Here is a 19,319-nt window from a genome sequence, read left to right as displayed (position 1 = left end):
TGAAGCTTGCATATCAGGTACGGCCCTGATGAGTGTTTTTATGTGACGACTTCTGATATACACGACTCCTCCCAAGGCTTTCAGCATTGATAATCTAAAAAGCTGTTGTCCTTGTTTCCTGCAAAGCAGTGCTTTTAGTCAGATAACTTCTAGCTATCATTATAAAAAGGAATTGCATGAGTAGGAGGGTGATGCTTGGATTTGAGCTTTGCCTAACAACTTTTGCTTTACTTCTATATTTCCTTACAATTGCTAAGCCTTCATTTTCCACACTGATTTTTGTCTTCTTTTTGATAATTTAACTCTCTTTGTACATTTACCATACATTTTTGCTTGAGTACTAAAATGAGCTTTTTACTTAAAAATCCGAATTGTGATCCAGTTTGCTCAGAAATTGCCCAAGTTCAAAAAGGCAAGATTCAGTCCAGGGTCCAATATAATCTGGGGGTTCATCCATAAATAATGGGTTATGCTTATTGGTGAATGACTCTCAGAGTTGCTCTTATGAGCCACTTTTCAAAACTTCAGTAAATAAACACTTAAGCTATATATGCTCAGTATGAATAAGACATAAATTAACAAAATAACCAGAGTTGTGATAGTTACTGAAATAAATGAATCTGTTACAGATTACTAATTGGTTTTCTAAAATTGCAATGGGATTATGTTACTTATTACTTCCTGGAAAAAGTAATCATATTTCTAATGACATTACTTTTAAGTCATTCTCTAAACCCATGCAAATATGTAGCATCTTTACAATAAAAGGATGACACACAAATGTTCTCTCAGTATTTTAATAAGGAGGAAATAATTCATACAGTGAACTTGAATTCAGTAGTTAAACAACAAAATGATTTCATTTGCATTACCACTGTGCCATTTCAAACCTATGAATTAACAAGTACAGGCCTTTAGTTCACAAAACGAATTCTTAATAAAAACATAAACCTAAATAATTTATATAGAATAATTCATAATATCCTCTGTTTGCCTTTTGAAATTTTCCTCTTCATTTGATATTATTCATCTGTTTTGCAAATAAAGACTTAATTTCAACCCTGTCATTGGATCTTGTCTATTTATTTGTCAGCCAATCACACAAAAATGGCTGAACCACACCTCCTGACAGCAAGGACTGGAGGGCAGGATGACCACCACCCAGCTGAAAGCAACAACAACAACATTTATTTATATAGCACATTTTCATACAAATAATGTAGCTCAAAGTGATTTACATGATGAAGAAAGAGAAAAAAGACAAAGTAAGAATTAAAATTGAAGAACACTAATTAACATAGAATAAAAGTAAGGTCCGGTGGCCAGGGAGGACAGAAAAAACAAAAAAAAAACTCCAGATGGCTGGACACAAAATAAAATCCAGGTTCCAGGCCATGAGACCGCCCAGCCCCCTCTAGGCATTCTACCTAACATAAATGATCAGTCCTCATTGTATTCAGGGTTTTCATGGAAGGACTTGATGATGACGGTCACATGGACTTCTGGCCTTTAATCCATCAATGTAGGGACATCAAGGTGCTTTGATTAGGTGGTGGTGGCGCAGGAACAGGCAAACTGAAGGTGAGTTTGGAGAAACTTAAAAGGCTTCCCTGGGAACAAAGCGAAAGGCAACATAATGTCCTCTCCTGGAAATGTGGCTGTAGGTAACAACTCTAAACTCTTGTCTTCTTCTGGAGCATCCCCTGCAACTTCTGGAAAGCTTGACCAGGCTCCCAGTGGCCTTCGGTGTCACATCCAAACTTTGAGCAGACTTCAGAATACTCTTGATGACTTTCAGAAGCTATATTTTAAACACAACTTCAGGAGTTTCAGTTCCTTTACTACAACAGTATGAAAAAAAACCTCAAAAGACTGAACAGATGTGATGGTGTGCCTTGGGGTGGATGATGTTACGGTAGTAAAGAAAAAAACTGGAAGAAGTGAAACGGTTGAAACAGTGGCAAAAACAGGAAACTTGGCTTTTGTGTTGACTGGAGGCACGTGCACAGCACAAGCAGCTGCTGTTGCGTAAGGGGCAGTGGCTGGCTTTCATTGAGCCTTGATGCCTCTAGAAGTCTCTCTCTCTAAAAGGTATTCAGTATTACCCCAAGCCATTTCAACCTCATCATCCAAATTGTAAAAATTATCACCATCCTGTAAATCCTATATTCTAGCTAAAAAAAGATGAGGCTTCTACCAATTTATCCTAAATGCTTATGAAGTTATTATATGTACGCTAACATATGATAGGAGTTAGGCACTTATTCAGAGCTTGATAATGATCACAGGAATGACCATCCGCCGTATCTAGATAATACTTCAAAAACTGTAGTTCCCTTTGTACTGAACTGCTGAAAAGTTTTCTTTTTTTAATGGAAGTTTGTTTTGTTAGGAACTTGAGAGTTCCCAAGCATGAAACTCCCAATAATTGCTTAAAATGCCCACTAGAGGGGGGAAACCATCTATGGAGAGTAGCTTCCCGGCCAAGGAAAGCTTGTGAGCTGTTTGCTTCATGCACAATGATTCGATTCTCACCTAAAAAAGAGTAGATCATCAGCTTTTAGCTCCACCAAAAGAGAGAGAAGAGATGAATTATGATTATTATTCATGGTGGCTCCAAAATCCGTACTAACCCCTACTTTCTCTTCTGTTCTTTTTCCGGTTTCCTGTGGTGGCAAAATGCGCCGCCACCACCACCTAATCAAAGCACCATGATGTCCCTACATTGATGGATTAAAGGCCAGAAGTCCACGTGACCATCATCAAGTCCTTCCATGAGAACCCTGAATACAATGAGGACTGATTGATATCATTTATGTTAGGTAGAATGCCTAGAGGGGGCTGGGTGGTCTCATGGCCTGGAACCCCTGCAGATTTTATTTTTTTGTTTTTTCTGTCCTCCCTGGCCATTGGACCTTACTTTTATTCTATGTTAATAAGTGTTCTCTTATTTTAATTCTTATTTTGTCTTTTTTTCTTTTTCTTCATCATGTAAAGCACTTTGAGCTGCATTATTTGTATGAAAATGTGCTATATAAATAAATGTTGTTGTTGTTGTTGAATGCACCTAGTTTTGAGGGAATTCCTGTAATTCCAGTAACAGATCTAGTGCCTGCTTATAGGTACGTTATTTTGTCCATCATGTCTAGCCAGAGTTCATTTTGTGGTAAAAGGAATGTCCTTTTGGGCTAAAATGGAGGTGTTAACACAACTCTGATGTACACCTTTGTTGTCAGATGAAGAAAGGGGTATAGCTGCAGTTCATCCATTCATTTTAGTGTTCACTCTGGAATGCATTTGAGGGCGAGGCTGGATTTCTGCATCCATTAAATTGGCTCTCTTATCTGACATTGTTTGTCACTAAAAGTCTACCAAAATTAGCAGTGCCAACTTAGTTCAATACCTGAAAAGATAAATAAATGTCTCAAATTATCACAACTTCACTACATTAAATAAATATACTTTTTATACAAGAAAGTTACTTTTTTATCTGCATTCCACTTGTTATTGTGTGACTTTGTTTTTAACTCTTATTAGCGCTGATTTAAATTTAAAAATTACATTTTCAACCTATATAGTTTTGAGCATGGATATTTAAAATGTCTAAGTTAATATTCTGTCAAAAATGTATTTAAGGATTTGGAGATTATACAGTTTCTGGTATCATTTTGTGAGCCTGGTGCCATAATATGTGCCACAGTCAATACGGGCATGGTCACGTGGGTCGCAACATGAGACGTCAGTAGCATTATGGCTGAAAAGTTTTCACTGATATTCAATTCCTATGCAAGTGTGCAGATTTTCCCTTAAAAGATTTTACGGGCAATTTTGTTTTTTTTTTTATCTTTGTTTCTCAGTATGTTTGCTTTGTATTTTAGGTTTCAATTTGTGTTTGGTAATAGTGTTATCTGACTTTTGACTATGAACTTTCCATGTATTTTTCCTCCTTATTCTCTTGATCTCCCTCACTAAAATACTGTCTCTTTGTTTGAGTCTATATAACAAATCTTAGTGTATTTCAACAAAATTACACATACAATGACAAGCAGTAACTAATTAGAAACCAAAATAAGCACTGTGGTTAGCACTCTTTCATCTTGAAACTAGGGTCATGGTCTTGAATCCCACACCTATATGTTGAATGTCTGCACAGATTTTTTTTCTTTACTTCATTTTTGCTCTCATATCCCCAAAGATGTCTGTGTTAGGTTGCTTTGCAATATTAAATTGGCCCTGTGAGAGTTTCAGTATGTGTCTTAGCAGGCCCTGCGATGGACAGCCACTCTGTCCAGTGCTGGTTCCTGATATTGCAGGGAAAGGCTCTGGTCACCTTCGGGGCAGAATTGGATTAAGTAGTATAGCAAGAGGCACTATTGGATAACAGCATTGTCTATTTAGACTTTAAGGACAAGATGAAAGAATGGGAAACTTCCTTACAGCTATTAGGAAGCCCCTATGTCTGCAGAGGGACCTGTGAACCAGTTATGCAGTGTGCATAGCCTGTCTGGAGCCCACTTCTCCATTTTCATTTTCTGAGAGTGCAGTAGCACTTAGTGCTGTTATAGAGAACCCCAGAAAACTAGCACTAGAGCTTCTACATGTCCTCCATGATAACAGAAGTGATTCTGGCACATACTGGGAAGCATTCTTAAGCTGAGGCATAAATGGCTCATCTAAAGGATTAATTTGAGGATCCTGGACACCCTGAGACCTTCCATATTCTGTACCTTGATCCCCATTGATGCCCAAATAGTTTCATTAGATGTCCAAAACATTTTCTCTGTCTCTTTTTGATTCAAAGTAGCAGTATCTTCACCCTGAGGTTTTTCTTTGTCTATCTCCTTAACTTGTAATAGAAGGTGAACCAAATAATGTATCTACATGTATTTCAGTCACTTGTAAACATGTACTCATTATTTTAGCCACTAAGTAAAACTTATGACAAGAGATGAAGATTGGGCACAGACTATCCTGTAAAGTGAGAGGAAGACATCATACCGTATAAAAACATTGCAGTAAAATGAATAGAGGTGAATAGAATTTAAAAGTAAATAAAATATCAGGAACAATACGTAAAGAACAGGGAATACTAGAGGGAAGCAGGAGACCATCTATCATCTCCTCGTGTGTTTCACATTCTTTAGAGCTTTGAAAATGTGCATTTAAATATAATCTCTATTGCCATGACTTGTAGTTTCCAGACATGATGCTGTGTATTCCAACATCCTGTGGGCCTTTGGAAACATTTATGTAGTATGCCCTTTTTGTGAACTATGACTAATACATTAGGCCTCCCCTATCCTTCTCATATATTAAACCTTTCAGCTCCCATGGTGTAAGAATATATAACATCTCCGCTGCTATATACTGTACAAACACAATTCAAAGCTTCCTTTGTGCAACTCTAAGTCACATTGAGGTGTCTTTCTTGTACAACTAGGAAAAAATCTAAAAGCATGGTACCCAGATGAGGGCTTGTAGGCATTTCCACAGTCACCTAGGGAATGTTCTTAGGGCCAGTCCCAAGTGAAAGAGGACTCACAACATAATTAAGAATGTTTCAATATAGATGTCTAACCACAATATATCCTACCGTTGTTTGACAACCAACAAGCAAGTTTCCTTTACCAAAGTCTTATGTCTGAATGTTTTCACAGAGCTGGCTTTGCATGTGACTTCTCATCCTTGGCAGGTCCATCTGATCTAGCTCCATCCTCACCAGACACTTGTTGGTGACTATCTCCATGTTTGACTCAGGGTCACAGTATGTTCATTCCAGACATGATTCTTGATGTTTTCTTATTCACTGTGCCAAACACATCACATCTCCTTAGTGGGCATGTTCAGATTTCCTGAACCTCCCTCCTCCCTTTTTCCAATACAATGAAGGACCTTCAACATGGTGACTACTGGCATCACCTTCTCCTCTTCACCCTGTATTAAACACTCCACAGCACTGCAATTTGGCATTCTGTCTAGGACCAGTGTCGGAGTGTGACAACTTTTCATTAGATGTGACTTTCCATAACTTTAACCTGAAGAGTTCCCTTTTGTTTTTCTATGTACTTTTGTTTTGTAGCTAGCTGGCTGATTCATTAAACAGGGTTTTTGCCACAAGGCACCACAATTCTTCATCCTATTTTGTGTTCCACTTTGTCAACTGTTTTCCTGTAGTTTAATGGCTGACAGACCCACGCAACATGATAATTTGTGAGGAGAAGGTCCTGGAAGAGTGTAAAGGAAGTGTGCTCATTTCTATATACAAAGGAAAGGGTGATTGGAGCATGCTTTTGGAACAAATAATGAAGGTGGTTGAGATACTACTAGAGAAAAGGATCACAGAAGAGGTGAAATTTAATTAAATTAACTTTTATTTCATGCTCTGTGTTTTGTTTCGGGAGGGTCCTAGGGTGACCCTTTTTCTCTTTATACTCTTTATTATGTAGACCTTAACTAAATGCCTCAAATCCCATATGCTTACCTCATTTTCAGGTACTGCAGTTAAGCACTAACTCCTTCCTTGTAATCTCAGGCAATTAAAAAGAGCACCATAATTGACAGGAGAAAGTTACACATTTATTCATGTATTATAGATCAAACAGATAATGACATAAAACAAAAGCAAAATAAAATGTGAACCCTGGTATTACTAGATCTTTAGTCTTTTCCAGGAGGCCCATTTTTTTTGCGTTGCTTCAAGTTGCAGCCGTAAATCAGTGCATTCGTGGATTGACCTTTACCCAAGCAGCCATCTTCTCCACTAATCAGCTTTTTACTGATCCTATAAAGCTAATCTAGGTATGATGTGGTCATCTTACCTCCAACACAACTTTGCCTTTTTATAATTAAATTTCTTGTCTCCTTAAAGTTCTCCCAGATCCTATATGCCTCTGTCACTGGAGTCAGAAGGCTATAACGTGGAATGCTTGTGCAATTATGAACAGGGGTTGTAAGTAGTGCCCTTGTGCACATCCAAAGTTTAAAAAACTAAAATCATGACTCTAAAAATGAGTTGCTGTAGCTCATGCTTCTGACGTCATAAATGGCAGCCAGCAGCACAATATCTTTGTGTAACTCACAAAAAACAGACGTGCATTATAGTATCGGTTTTGCGTTATAGATGGCAGCAAAAACACCCATAGCCAATATATAGCAGAGATAATTAGTTTAAGTAAAAAGTGTAATTATCAGGTCATTCTTAAGGAAATACCAAAGCATTAGTTGACAAAGTACATTCTCAGTGAATAAGTATGCTTAGCCAAGCAGCTTTTAACATAACGCAGTATTTTAAAGGTCAGCTTCTTAAATATCACAGGAAAAGTTCTTTTCTTTCCAGAAAAGTTCTGCTCATTTCTCCAACACCATGGAAAGACATTTTTGTTGTCAAGCAAAGCAGGAAAGCATCTGGTGAAGGGGCGCATTTTTATTGTAAAGTTATTGAGAAGGAGGCACAAATGATGGCGAGTTGGACTTTCAGAAAAAAGGTGTGGATGAATGGCGAGTGTCTGCGGTGATGTCAGTATATGAGGAAGCCTGAACGATGGTCAAGATAGTAAATGTGGATAGTTAAAATAAATGGGGATAGTGAAAGGTTTATGGTAACCAGAGAAATGCATAAAAGACTGAAATTGGAGCTCTTTCTGATGACCTTGTCCAGTTGGCAAAAGATGAGGAGGACTTGAAGGAAAATACACTGAAAAGGAAAGCCAGTTTGGAAGTGAAAGGCCTCAATGTAAAAGAAAGAAAGATCAAGGTGACTTTTGGAGGTGAAAGGGCCAGACGTGTGAGAGCTGAGTGGGAGAAAATCCATCCAATGCACAAGTTGTCCTAAGTAGGTGCAAAAAAGATGTAGTAGTGTGAAAGGTATCTTGCAGGAGAAGAGTGCAACTTTTGCAGAAAGTGTGTGAGAGGGGTGCAGAATAGTGATGCTAATTTACATACAGGCAATGGGGCTGTTTTAGAAAAATTAAGGGAGTTATGCCAGAGCTTATATAAAGAATTTACATTGTTGAATTTTATTTTGTTCTTTTTACCTTTTAATGATTGTTTCAAACATCCCTTTGAACAGAGAATAACAGTGATATGAAGATAAAGAATCCAAATTGTACTCCAATTTAGTCCTTACACATCAAACACCATCATCAATGCACTAAGAATGCTCAAAAAGTTCAGATTAAGGATTTGCCATCTCAAATTGAAAAAGTCCGGTCCATGTGCTGTTTTTTCTTTTTGTATCCATGAAGACACAAACACAACAAATTGGAATATTAATTTTCCAGCAAACATATAAACACATTTGAAAACAATGAAGTTGAGGCAAATCTTTTAACAAGGCTAGTTCTGTTTTGTAGCAGGTGGAACCTGTTATTTACCATATTTCTGTTACAAAATACATGTTTCAGGGAGTTACTATATACTTATTCCTGCATACCTCTGGGGCAGTGCAGTGGTGCTGTATATACAGTGGTGCCTCAAACATTCAGCAATCTCAGCTCTGGTCATTGTCCATGTACAATTTACACATTCTTCCTGGGCCTCAAAGGGCTTTCCTCAAACATCCTCAAAGTTGTGCATAATGGGTAACTGCCGGTGGGCATCATGTAAGCCTGTGATGAACTGGTGTCCTATCCACCGCTGTTTCCTCTCTTATATTTAAAGATGCTGGGATAAGCTCCTCTATAACCCTGAACTGGATTAAGTAAGGTTGAAAATGTTATGCTATACTAGCTATGTTACGTGTCAAATACAGGAAAGTGAATGATTTAGAAATACATGATATATCTTGTTTTGCAACTGCTGCATTCCTCCTAGACCTTTCTTTGGTATCTTCATGTGTCTCTGTCTCTCATGGCCAGCACTTACTCCATAAAGACTCATTCTCGGACACATTTCGAAGCATCTTGCTTGCCTCCTGTCCGTTTTTTGACTACTACCAATGGTAGACAGGATCCCATTACTCACTGTGAAAACATTATTTGTATTCTTGCGGATACTTCCCATTCTTGAAAGGAACTCTCATCATTCGTACTACACCTTTCCTTGGTATCCTCATGTTTCTTAACCTGTCTTGTGTGGCACTTCCTTTCGACTGCACTTGACTGAGCAACCAAAGCAAAACGGGCCAGATTGCAGGGAAGAACTGGACACACACACAAGCAAACAATAGAGTTTTATTATATACTAGATTGTTATAACATGTTGGTCTGGTTTAGATATGGGATCATTTAAAATATCAGGGGAAGCCATCATGCACAGCCAAGACCTGAATATGGTCCTAAAGCCTCAACGTTCGCCCCAAATAAAGCACTTTGAATGGGGTAGGGCAAAATCCTCAACACCTCATTGCACTCTTAAAAAAAAGATGCCAGAGTGATTCTTCCAAGCAATGCAACAGGGGAACCATTTTTAGTTCCCAAAAGAACCATCCACTTGAATGTTTAAGAAAGAACCCTTTAGTTTCATCTAAGAAGTTCTATACATAGCCATGAACAGATGAATACAAATGTATGAAACACCAATGGGTTCATGATTTCAAAAGGGTTTTTGCAGCATACAATAACACAGACTAAGTTCAAATTTTCTTGATCTGTTAGTATCCTTCTATGTTGCCTACATTAAATATTTATGTTTTGTCCACATATTAGCAACTGTTTCAAAGCCCAAAAAAACAATTGCACATGCAAAGAACTCTTCTCAGAATGAAATGGTTCTTTCCCAAGCAATAGTTCTACGAGGAACTGCACAACCCTGTAAAGTGCCCTTTAAAGATTTATTATTTTTAAGTGCAAATGTTATTTCCATAGAAGATATCGGGACATGAAACCCCCAAAACACTACACTGGCATGTAACTTTGGTTTACTTCTATATTAAAAACTAAAGTAACTGCTATGCAGTATGTACTGAAAAAAGGAGACGTTACCTGAACTGTGCGATGCTATAAATGGACATGTGTTACTCATCCCCTCTAAGATTATAATGTTTTAAAATCTTTATTATGTGATTTTTATATATTATATATATATATATATATATATATATATATATATATATATATATATATATATATGGAATAGCATTAGAACATTTTACAGAATTAATAATAAGAAATTTTAATTTTCTTCTTTATTGAATATTACTTTTATCACAGTAAAACATTTCAGCAGAATTGAGAAATACATTAAAAATGATAGCTTGCAGGGTTAGTATTTTCCACTAGATGTCAGCATAACATTTCAAATTGACCTTAGTTTAACGTGTAGAAAAAAAACGTCGATTTTTTGATTAGAAGAATCAGATTCACATATTGTTTCCTATATATAAATTACAAATATTAATTTGCCACTTCTTTCGACTTTCAAATGCATACATTTATTTACATAACTCTCTAGATTATCCTGATTTCCAGCGCATTTCAGTCGGTAATCTAGAAACAGACATGTGAATATCTATTTTATTACGAACAAAGATCTGTTCAAACTGGAGTACATCCGCACTCTCTACACACACCCCTAGAAACAAAACGGGGACTTTGCCCTGCCGGCGGAAATGTCTTTAGCGTCATCTTCCCCTCACATTATTGCTATGTTATATTTAAAATTTTACCTTAGCGTTGATTTTCATGTATTAATTCCATATGTATTTAAACGTAAACAATAGTATACTTCATTAATTCAATCTATTGTTTCTGGTGAAAAAAATAGCGTTTAGCCGCCATCCACGTTTTACTGGCCTTGTTTTGTAGGTGAAATGTCAAAGGTTGAAAAAGTTTTTATTCATTTGCATTTCATAGCTTCCGCAGAATTGCGATACGGTAAGAAAAAAAAAAATTTTGTTCGTATCTGAAACATTAATTTACAGCAATTCAAATCGCCTCGTTATTCAGACCATAGACATATATAGATAGACGCCGCATTCACAGTATTGCCCAGTGGACACGATACGTCAGCGCGTCCGCCATATTGCGGGTGGCAAAAGTGCCATTTAAACTAATACAGGTAGACGTGGAAACCGGGTTTTCTGATGAAAAAACAATAACGTCTAAAACAGTATCGTTTACATACAACAGATTTTGGCGAATCGTTTAAATGCAATTATTTATATCCATTTATACACTAATAATGGAAATTATTAAATAATAATTATTATTGTTAAATAATTCCTATCATATAAGTAACATTTCTCGGACTGCCTTCTTCCATCTCCGAAACATTTCTAGACTTTGTCCTGTTCTTATACAACACAGTACTGAAGTATTGGTTAATGCCCTAGTCACCTCACGTATAGATTACTGTAATGCTATTCTATCTGGCATCCCACAAAAACCTATCCATCGCTTACAATTTCTTCAAAATTCTACTGCCAGGATAATAACCTGCTGTTCTAAATCCACTGAACATTTTGCACCTATTGCATTCTCTCTCAACTTCACTGGCTCCCTATTAACTACAGCAATACAAAATACTGCTCTTAACATTTAAAGCTCTCCACAACCTCACTGATCTACAGACTTACACTCAAGTTCGCTCACTCAGATCCTCATCTGCACCTCTACTTTCTGTACCACTCATCAAACTCGGTTCTATGGGAGCTCGAGCGTCTCTCATAGTGCTCCTCAACTCTGGAATTCTCTTCCCTCTCATATAAGTCAGCTCGATTCAATAACACATTTTAAAACTACCCTCAAAACTTATCTTTTCAAACTGGCATACCAATTGTGAATTTTGCACTGTTACTGTCAGTTATCTTTGTCTTTCTTTTAACAGTGAAGTGATACACTCAATGACAAAAATAAACAATTGTATACTAATTGGCTTAATAATTTCTGAAAACATTTCACTCATTCCTCTCTCAATCTCTCTCTCTCTCTCTCACACACACACACACACAATGTGGTTACTTAAATATATACAGGATAGGCTCTAAAATCCATGAAACAGAACTGTCTTACATAGCTTTTTCCATGTGTGTTGCCACTCTGTAATTTGAGAGAAGACAGACACAACTAAACACATGAGCATAAAATGATGGTTGTCAATTTCAAACTGTTTCCTCAATGTGCTCCTTGAGGAAAAAACACATCATCTGAACCAATCTCAGCCTGAACAAACTGATTGATCAAAGATACACTGGCAGCTTGTCCTATTGTCGACTGTCGGATAACACACTCAGCTACTTTGACCACCTTGACTGTACAATCAGAAGGAATCATCAATCCTCCTTTGTTTTTTAATGTGAGCAAGTGGTAGCTTTGATCATATGATGCAGGTACGGCATCTGTTACCAAACTAGCACGGCACACATCACAGGACATCTTTCTCAAAATCCCGTCTAAGGGCTACCTCCCACTGCTTCCTGTGGTGGATTTCTTTGGGAAACCTTTAAAGTTTGAGAAATGTTAACAGCTAACAACAATCTACATAGTTAGTGACTAAATACGTTTAGCCAAAACGTTGTTTGGAGGCTCACTTGAGAACATACAGTAAATGCACAGCTTTGTTATTTTAGCCTGTCGTAGTAAAACTTAAGATTATAAAACGGGATTTTCTAATGGCCAAATATAACCAAAACAATTGTTCAGCTTTACCTACGAAATGTAATCCCTGTGATCTGGTTTGGAGCGTACAGCAGTTTGTACAATCCCAAGCAGCACATGCGTGAGGCACCTTTATCCATTAACGCCACAGCAGTGCCACACGCAATATGGCGGCGACGTTGACGTACGATGCTGCTGGTCATGCGGCGTCTGGTAATTCTATGTCTATGATTCAGACTTGCGCGGTTCGCGGAAAATGTGTCGCATGGCGATGACGTCAACGCGACGCCGTCGAGTTGTTGATGAGAAGTTCGGCTTGGAGGGTCATGTCGTGGGTGCAAGCGATATCGTCGTCTGGGGAGGATGTTTTTGATGAATATATGGATGATATGCAGCCCCAGCAGAACGAATGGCGGTGTAATATGGAAAAACGTGTTAAGGTAAACGTCTCCAGTTTGAACGCAGATGGTACAACAGTTGGCGAGTAAGTTTTAAGTTTGAGCTGGAGTCATTAGCCTGAACATGTAGTTAAAAAAAAAAAGAACAATTCAGAATCAGTTATAATTTACCAAGACGAAACCTAGTTCAGGGGTATAAAACAGCTGATAAACAAGATTGCCAGCTTGACGTTTACAGTGTCAGGTCAGTTTCTCGAAACTGGCTTTGTGTTTTCGACAATTGTAAATGTACATTTGCTGATAAAGTCATTAAAATGTTTAGGGGAGCATGTCTGTCTGTCTCGCGTTATCAGATTAAAAAAAAAATAACGTTTTTAATGAGGAAACCCTTAAGGTTAACTTTTGTATTGTTTGTTCTCTCAGCCTCGGTAGGTGTCCACTGGTTGTAAAGTCAGAAAAAAAAAATCTGTTCAGGGTCCCCAGTGCTCTTACAGTTTGGCCGTAATAGCTTGATCTAAGGCACCTGCGTCAGTTGGTTCCAGGAGAGAAGCAGCTCAGTCCCCCCTAACCCTTAGCTGTACCCTGAGAAGCAGCAGCTCACTTTGAGGCTCTTTGCGCAGGTGAAGCTCCATACCCTGCTTCAGAGAGTGTAGTGTGTCTTGAAGCTTTGCACATAAAAAAAAAAATATTTGACCACTTTTATCTACATTATTATTCTTTGGGTTACTGTTCAAAGCTCGTTGCCGAGTTAAAAGCTTAGATTGACCATTTAAATTAAGGGTGTTACTAGAGGACTTAGCCAAAACGTGTTAGTTGTGCACTGTCTAGTACAACAATCCAAGTGGCCAAATTTACCAAGAACCTCCCGCAAATCAGAAACAGAGTGCAATATAAAATTATTTTAAAATGACCCTGCGGTCTTTTTTCTTTGCAGGATGGTTATCGGGATGGAATTGAAGCAGGTAAAGAATCTGCACTTCAGAATGGATTTAATCAAGGGTATGTAGCTGGTGCTACTAGCATGAAGACCATTGGAGAGTTGAAGGGGATTTTAAGGTAAATATGAACCTTAAATGCTAAAAATGGAACTAATATTAAACTACCACTGTAATTCTTCCAGGTTGTTCTAGTAATTCATTTCCTGTACTTTGCATCCCACAAACTGAATTTTTGATTTATAAAGAAATGAGTAAATATGTAAGGAGTACATTAAAACCACAAATACCATGCATTGTGAGGGCAAAAAGTGAATTAGTTGAGCATAACCACACAAATATATTAACCTTGTAAAATGTATTTGAACTACAAGTTGTAATACAATTAACACCACCATTAGACTACATGCTGAAATTGAATCTTAATTATGGTGTTGGGTTGTTTCTTTATGGATCGTCTGGGTTTTACTTATTTAATTTTTTAACAAAGACATATACATAAATGACTTGCTCATCCTCAATGCAGTATTGGTACTTGTGCTTAAAAGTCTTGGCACAGTAGAGTTTCATTCTCCATACTGTAGTTTTGTTGTCATTACCAAATTGATTACAGTTCTGTGTACAGTGGTATTGTAATCCAGCATAAATCTATGTATGTACTGTAGATCACTTTGGGGTTTAGATTAAATAACTCAAAACACGTATTTTTAGTTAGAATTAAAGTTTTAAAGCAACAGTATTGCCATTTCTGATTAAAATCATATGTAGTTTTAGTCTTTTTCTACTTACAAGTTTTTGAAGTCAAAGATGTTAAAATAGTCAAAAGATAATTAGCAAACATGTAACATTCAGTTAGAACAAAATGTTCTATATAGCCAGAATGTCTTGAATATTAAATAGAAAAAAATGCTTAAAAAGTGTTGCTTTCTGCAGTAAAATAAATTGTATGAGAGTGAAGTGCAAATTTTGCAGTACATACAAAGGTATACAGTAATCCCTTGCTGTATCGCGCTTCGCCTTTCGCGGCTTCACTGTATCGTGTATTTTATATGTAAGCATATTTAAATATATATCGCGGATTTTTTGCTGGTTCGCGGATTTCTGCGGACAATGGGTCTTTTAATTTCTTGTACATGCTTCCTCAGTTGGTTTGCCCAGTTGATTTCATACAAGGGACGCTATTGGCAGATGGCTGAGAAGCTACCCAACTTATTTTTCTCTCTCTCTCTTGCGCTGACTTTCTCTGATCCTGACGTAGGGGGATTGAGCAGGGGGGCTGTTCGTACACCTAGACAATACGGACACTCGTCTAAAAATGCTGAAAGATTATCTTCACGTTGCTACCTTCTGTGCAGCTGCTTTGTGAAGCGACATGCTGCACGGTGCTTCGCATACTTAAAAGCCAAACAGCCCTATTGATTTGTTTGCTTTTCTCTATCTCTCTGACAGTATCTGCTCCTGAGCGCACTCCTTTGAAGAGGAAGATATGTTTGCATTCTTTTAATTGTGAGACGGAACTGTCGTCTCTGTCTTGTCATGGAGCACAGTTTAAACTTTTGAAAAAGAGACAAATGTTTGTTTGCAGTGTTTGAATAACGTTCCTGTCTCTCTACAACCTCCTGTGTTTCTGCGCAAATCTGTGACCCAAGCATGACAATATAAAAATAGCCATATAAACATATGGTTTCTACTTTGCGGATTTTCTTATTTCGCGGGTGGCTCTGGAACGCAACCCCCGCGATGGAGGAGGGATTACTGTACAGTGATCCCCCGCCAATCGTGGAAGTTACGTTCCAGACCCATCAGCGATAGGTGAAAATCCGCAATATAGAAAGATCATATAAACGTCTTTTTTTTTTTTTTTTTTTTTTTTTTAAATAGTTTAAGCCTTAAAATACCCATCCCACACACTTTAAATACATGTAAACTTATTAAAACACACTTTGTAAACACATATGATATGTGGATGTCGGGCTAAGGATATGAGTAACATCTCTCTATTATAAAAAAAAAATCTTGGCAGGGAGACTAGGGAGATGAGGCTTGATCTTCTCAGAAGACAATTTGACATCCTGCGAGAGACATTTCAACATCATGCAAGACAAGGCAGTGAGACAGAAGGACAGCTGCTGTACATGCTTTTAAATGATCAATGTGCACAGCGACAAGCAGAACAGGCATCTTGGCAGAAGCAGCGCAAGGCCAGTAGCTGATCCGTCCACTTCTGCTTAGCATGTGTTCAGCTCCCCCCCTTCACAACGCGAGCGGGAGAGACGCGAAGTGGCAGGAGTGTAGCGCGCCTCCGGGGAGGTTGAGTGAAGGGATCAAGACCAGATCACACTTTGACGACACACAAGACTAGACATTACAACCTTAGGAAGCAAAACCCATGAGACAGTGACTTTTGCATGTCACACCCTACTTACATACAAACAATTTAAAAGTTCACTGTCGTCTAACTTAGCAGTTGTTGGAATGCTTTTGGCAGACACACTCCAGGTGCTCCCAGCTCTTAAAATAATGACAAGCAGAACACGTAGCTCGCCAGTAGCAGCTGCAGCAAGACAGTGTGCCCTCACAACCCCCCCCTCCCCACACTCCTCCTCCTCCATCAGAACGCTAGCGGCAGAGACGCGAAGTGGCAAAAGGACAGCTGCTGTACAGGCTTTTAAGTGATTGATGCAAAGAGCGACAAGCACAACACACAGCTGGTCAGCAGCAAGACAGCAGCTGAACCGATCGCATCTCTTTAGTGTGCGTTCAGACCCCCCCTTCACAACGTGAGCAGCATTATAAGTCCTGCGAGTAAGAGATTTAACCACACCGGGGGCAGGAAATAAAGGACAAATACTGTTTTTACAAAAGTTTTAAAGTAAAAATGAAAATAATGCATATGTAACAAATCCCATGAAAATAACAATCTCTTTAAATTGTTTATCCGGTAAACCAAACCTGGGGGTGCGAGCGAAGCAAGCAGGGGGCAGAGCCCCCTATTAATAAATAAATCCGCAATATAGCAGGGGCATGATAGCTGAACCGCGATATAGTGGGGGATCACTCTATTTTATAGTGTTTTGTGAAGTACTGAACTTATCTTCTTATAACCACATCACAATTTTTTGTGCGTCCTTGATGTTAATTGAATTAAAAGAAATATAAACTGCATTTTCAGTGACCACAGCCCCTTAAGTGGACATGCTACTCATGATTGTCTAGTGTGGATTTAGATTATATTGCAGTCCAAATGCAACTACTCACATGCCAGTAGTATTTCATATATAGTATAGGCACCCATAATTCCACTTATACACATTAGTATAAGTAAACATAAAATGTTATATTTGTACTACAATCTTTGAACTTGTTCCTGTTCTTTAATGTGGAAAAGGATTTGAGGTTGTGATGGGAAGGGAGCAAATCTGTTGCACTGGCTAATAGAGATGTGTAGTAATTTATCAAATTTGTTTTAAAAACAAGGGCAAGTTTATGAAAAAAACTTAAATGTATGCTTTTTAGTTACAGTAGTGGTTTAAACAAACAATACATTTTTGGTGCAAGTGTATCAAGGTTTTTTATTTTTGTTTTTTTCATACATAAACTTGGTTATTTTTTTATTCCAGTTGAGAGCTGTGACAGAAAGTTGTCTATCCCAGAATTTAGCATTTACAAATCCATATTGAGGCCAGTTTAGAATCATTATCAAACAAAGCCTGTATCTCTTTACAAAAGAAAAGATTTCTGTAATGATTGTTACCTTTGTAATTATAATTATTTGTTTCTCTTAATTATCAGCGTGCTTATGTTTTGTATGACTCCTTGTTCAAAGTACTGTAAGCTTCAAACACATATGAGGAGTACATTTCCTTAGTTATTGCATGTTGAGAGCAGGTTCCCACTATTTCCTTTGAAAATAAGCATATTATTTCTGTTACTGTGTAGCAAAATGAATCTTCTATAAAAGAATTTTGAATTGCTTATTTTTGAATTGTAATTTTTTTTCAGTGGGTCTCTTTCTTTTGTGTTTTGCTTAGTGCTTTACTGACATGGTGCCAAATGCAGAAAATGGATTCCAGGATCATTGATGATTTGAAGCAGCTTCTTCAGACAGCTGCTGACCAAGAGGCAGTGCTTCTTGAGAGACTAAGGATTTCTCAACAGGAAACAAATGTCAGTGAAGTTACAGATGATATTGAGCTCCTGGAACTAAATGCTGTTGTACAGGAAACCAGCTGTGGAGGCTGTGGTAATTCTGTAGAGGATCCATGCAGTAAACTTGATAATGAATTTGACAAAGAACATCGTAAAAAACAAGATCTATTTTCCAAATCAGTTGAATGTTGGACATTTCACAAAGTATCAGATTCTGAAAATGAGCATGTAGCAAATCTTTTAATTCAGAGTTTTGAACTAGCCAGTGCATTAAATCTTCCAGCAGAGCTGCTACAGCATATTAAATATCTTGGGACAATTCAGGTAAATGTGAAATAAGGAACTCCTACAATGTATTTTTGTAACAATTGCTGTGTTTTTTTTTTTTTTTTTTTACAAATGATTTTTAATTAGACAGGATGTTTATGGCAAACTGTATATCAGTGTTCATATTTTTTTAAAGTTACATACAGCAAGGTATAATTTTCTTAATATTCTGCAGATGGTCTGTATGCCTCTCCTTCCCACCAGTTAAAGCATTTCTTACTGGGCTACATTTTGTTGCCATACACAATATCCTATACGTCCAAATATTAATGAGTTCAGCAATAATTTTAGAAATTGGATTTCTTGATTTAGTAACTGTGGAAGCATCAATAAATCAAATCAAGCTTTTCTGCCCTATTTTTATTTCTCCACAACAATGTTATGGCAGGGAATAAGAGTATAGCTAGTGACTTTAAAGAATAATGGCAGCCTTGAAGTGTGCAGAAAGGTATTGTGCTAAGATAGCTACACATGCAGGCACCTTTTTAAAACATATTAGGTGTTAGGTTAGTAATGAAAAGGCCACACTTTTTCTTGGACACAGCATACAGATGGTGACTGAGCAGACCTTGTTGCTGAATCTTTATACTTCTGACTTTGTTATAAAAAGAGACAAAGAGGGCAACAAGTGCTTTTTTAAGAACACAAACCGTAAAAGCAAGCAGGAAATATTTTTTAAAAGATTCTAAGTGCAGCTGATTTTTGAATTTTGTAATCAGAATTGGAAACGGGTACCATAAGCTTATTGGTTGATTGCACCCATTCCCTCAGCTTTGAAAGAGTCTATTCTTGGGATGGAGACGAGAGAGAGAGAGGGCAGTTTTGGTCACACTGTAGTCTTTGTTTAATATGACATCTTTCCTGTTCTCTGAAATATCAAACACTGGGTGAAGAATTTGTTTTCCTAAATGAATGTAACAGTTGTTTTGTATGCCATAGCTTCTAGTGGTGTTCTGATAACGGTCAAAAGAATCTAA

At 37.5% G+C, this 19,319-nt stretch overlaps 1 protein-coding gene across 1 annotated transcript; it reads left to right on the top strand.

The window, feature by feature from the left end:
* Positions 1-12,787: 12,787 nt before the first annotated feature.
* On the top strand, positions 12,788-18,390 carry otulina (OTU deubiquitinase with linear linkage specificity a). Its single transcript, XM_028792073.2, has 3 exons — positions 12,788-12,973; positions 13,866-13,987; positions 17,898-18,390. Exons 1-3 carry the CDS (start codon positions 12,836-12,838, stop codon positions 18,352-18,354), a joined length of 717 nt encoding a protein of 238 aa, XP_028647906.1. The 5' UTR covers positions 12,788-12,835; the 3' UTR covers positions 18,355-18,390.
* Positions 18,391-19,319: the final 929 nt, after the last annotated feature.

This window comes from Erpetoichthys calabaricus, chromosome 6, assembly GCF_900747795.2.
Source record: "Erpetoichthys calabaricus chromosome 6, fErpCal1.3, whole genome shotgun sequence".
Classification (NCBI taxonomy): domain Eukaryota; kingdom Metazoa; phylum Chordata; class Cladistia; order Polypteriformes; family Polypteridae; genus Erpetoichthys; species Erpetoichthys calabaricus.
This window is presented reverse-complemented; position numbering and strand designations above follow the sequence as displayed.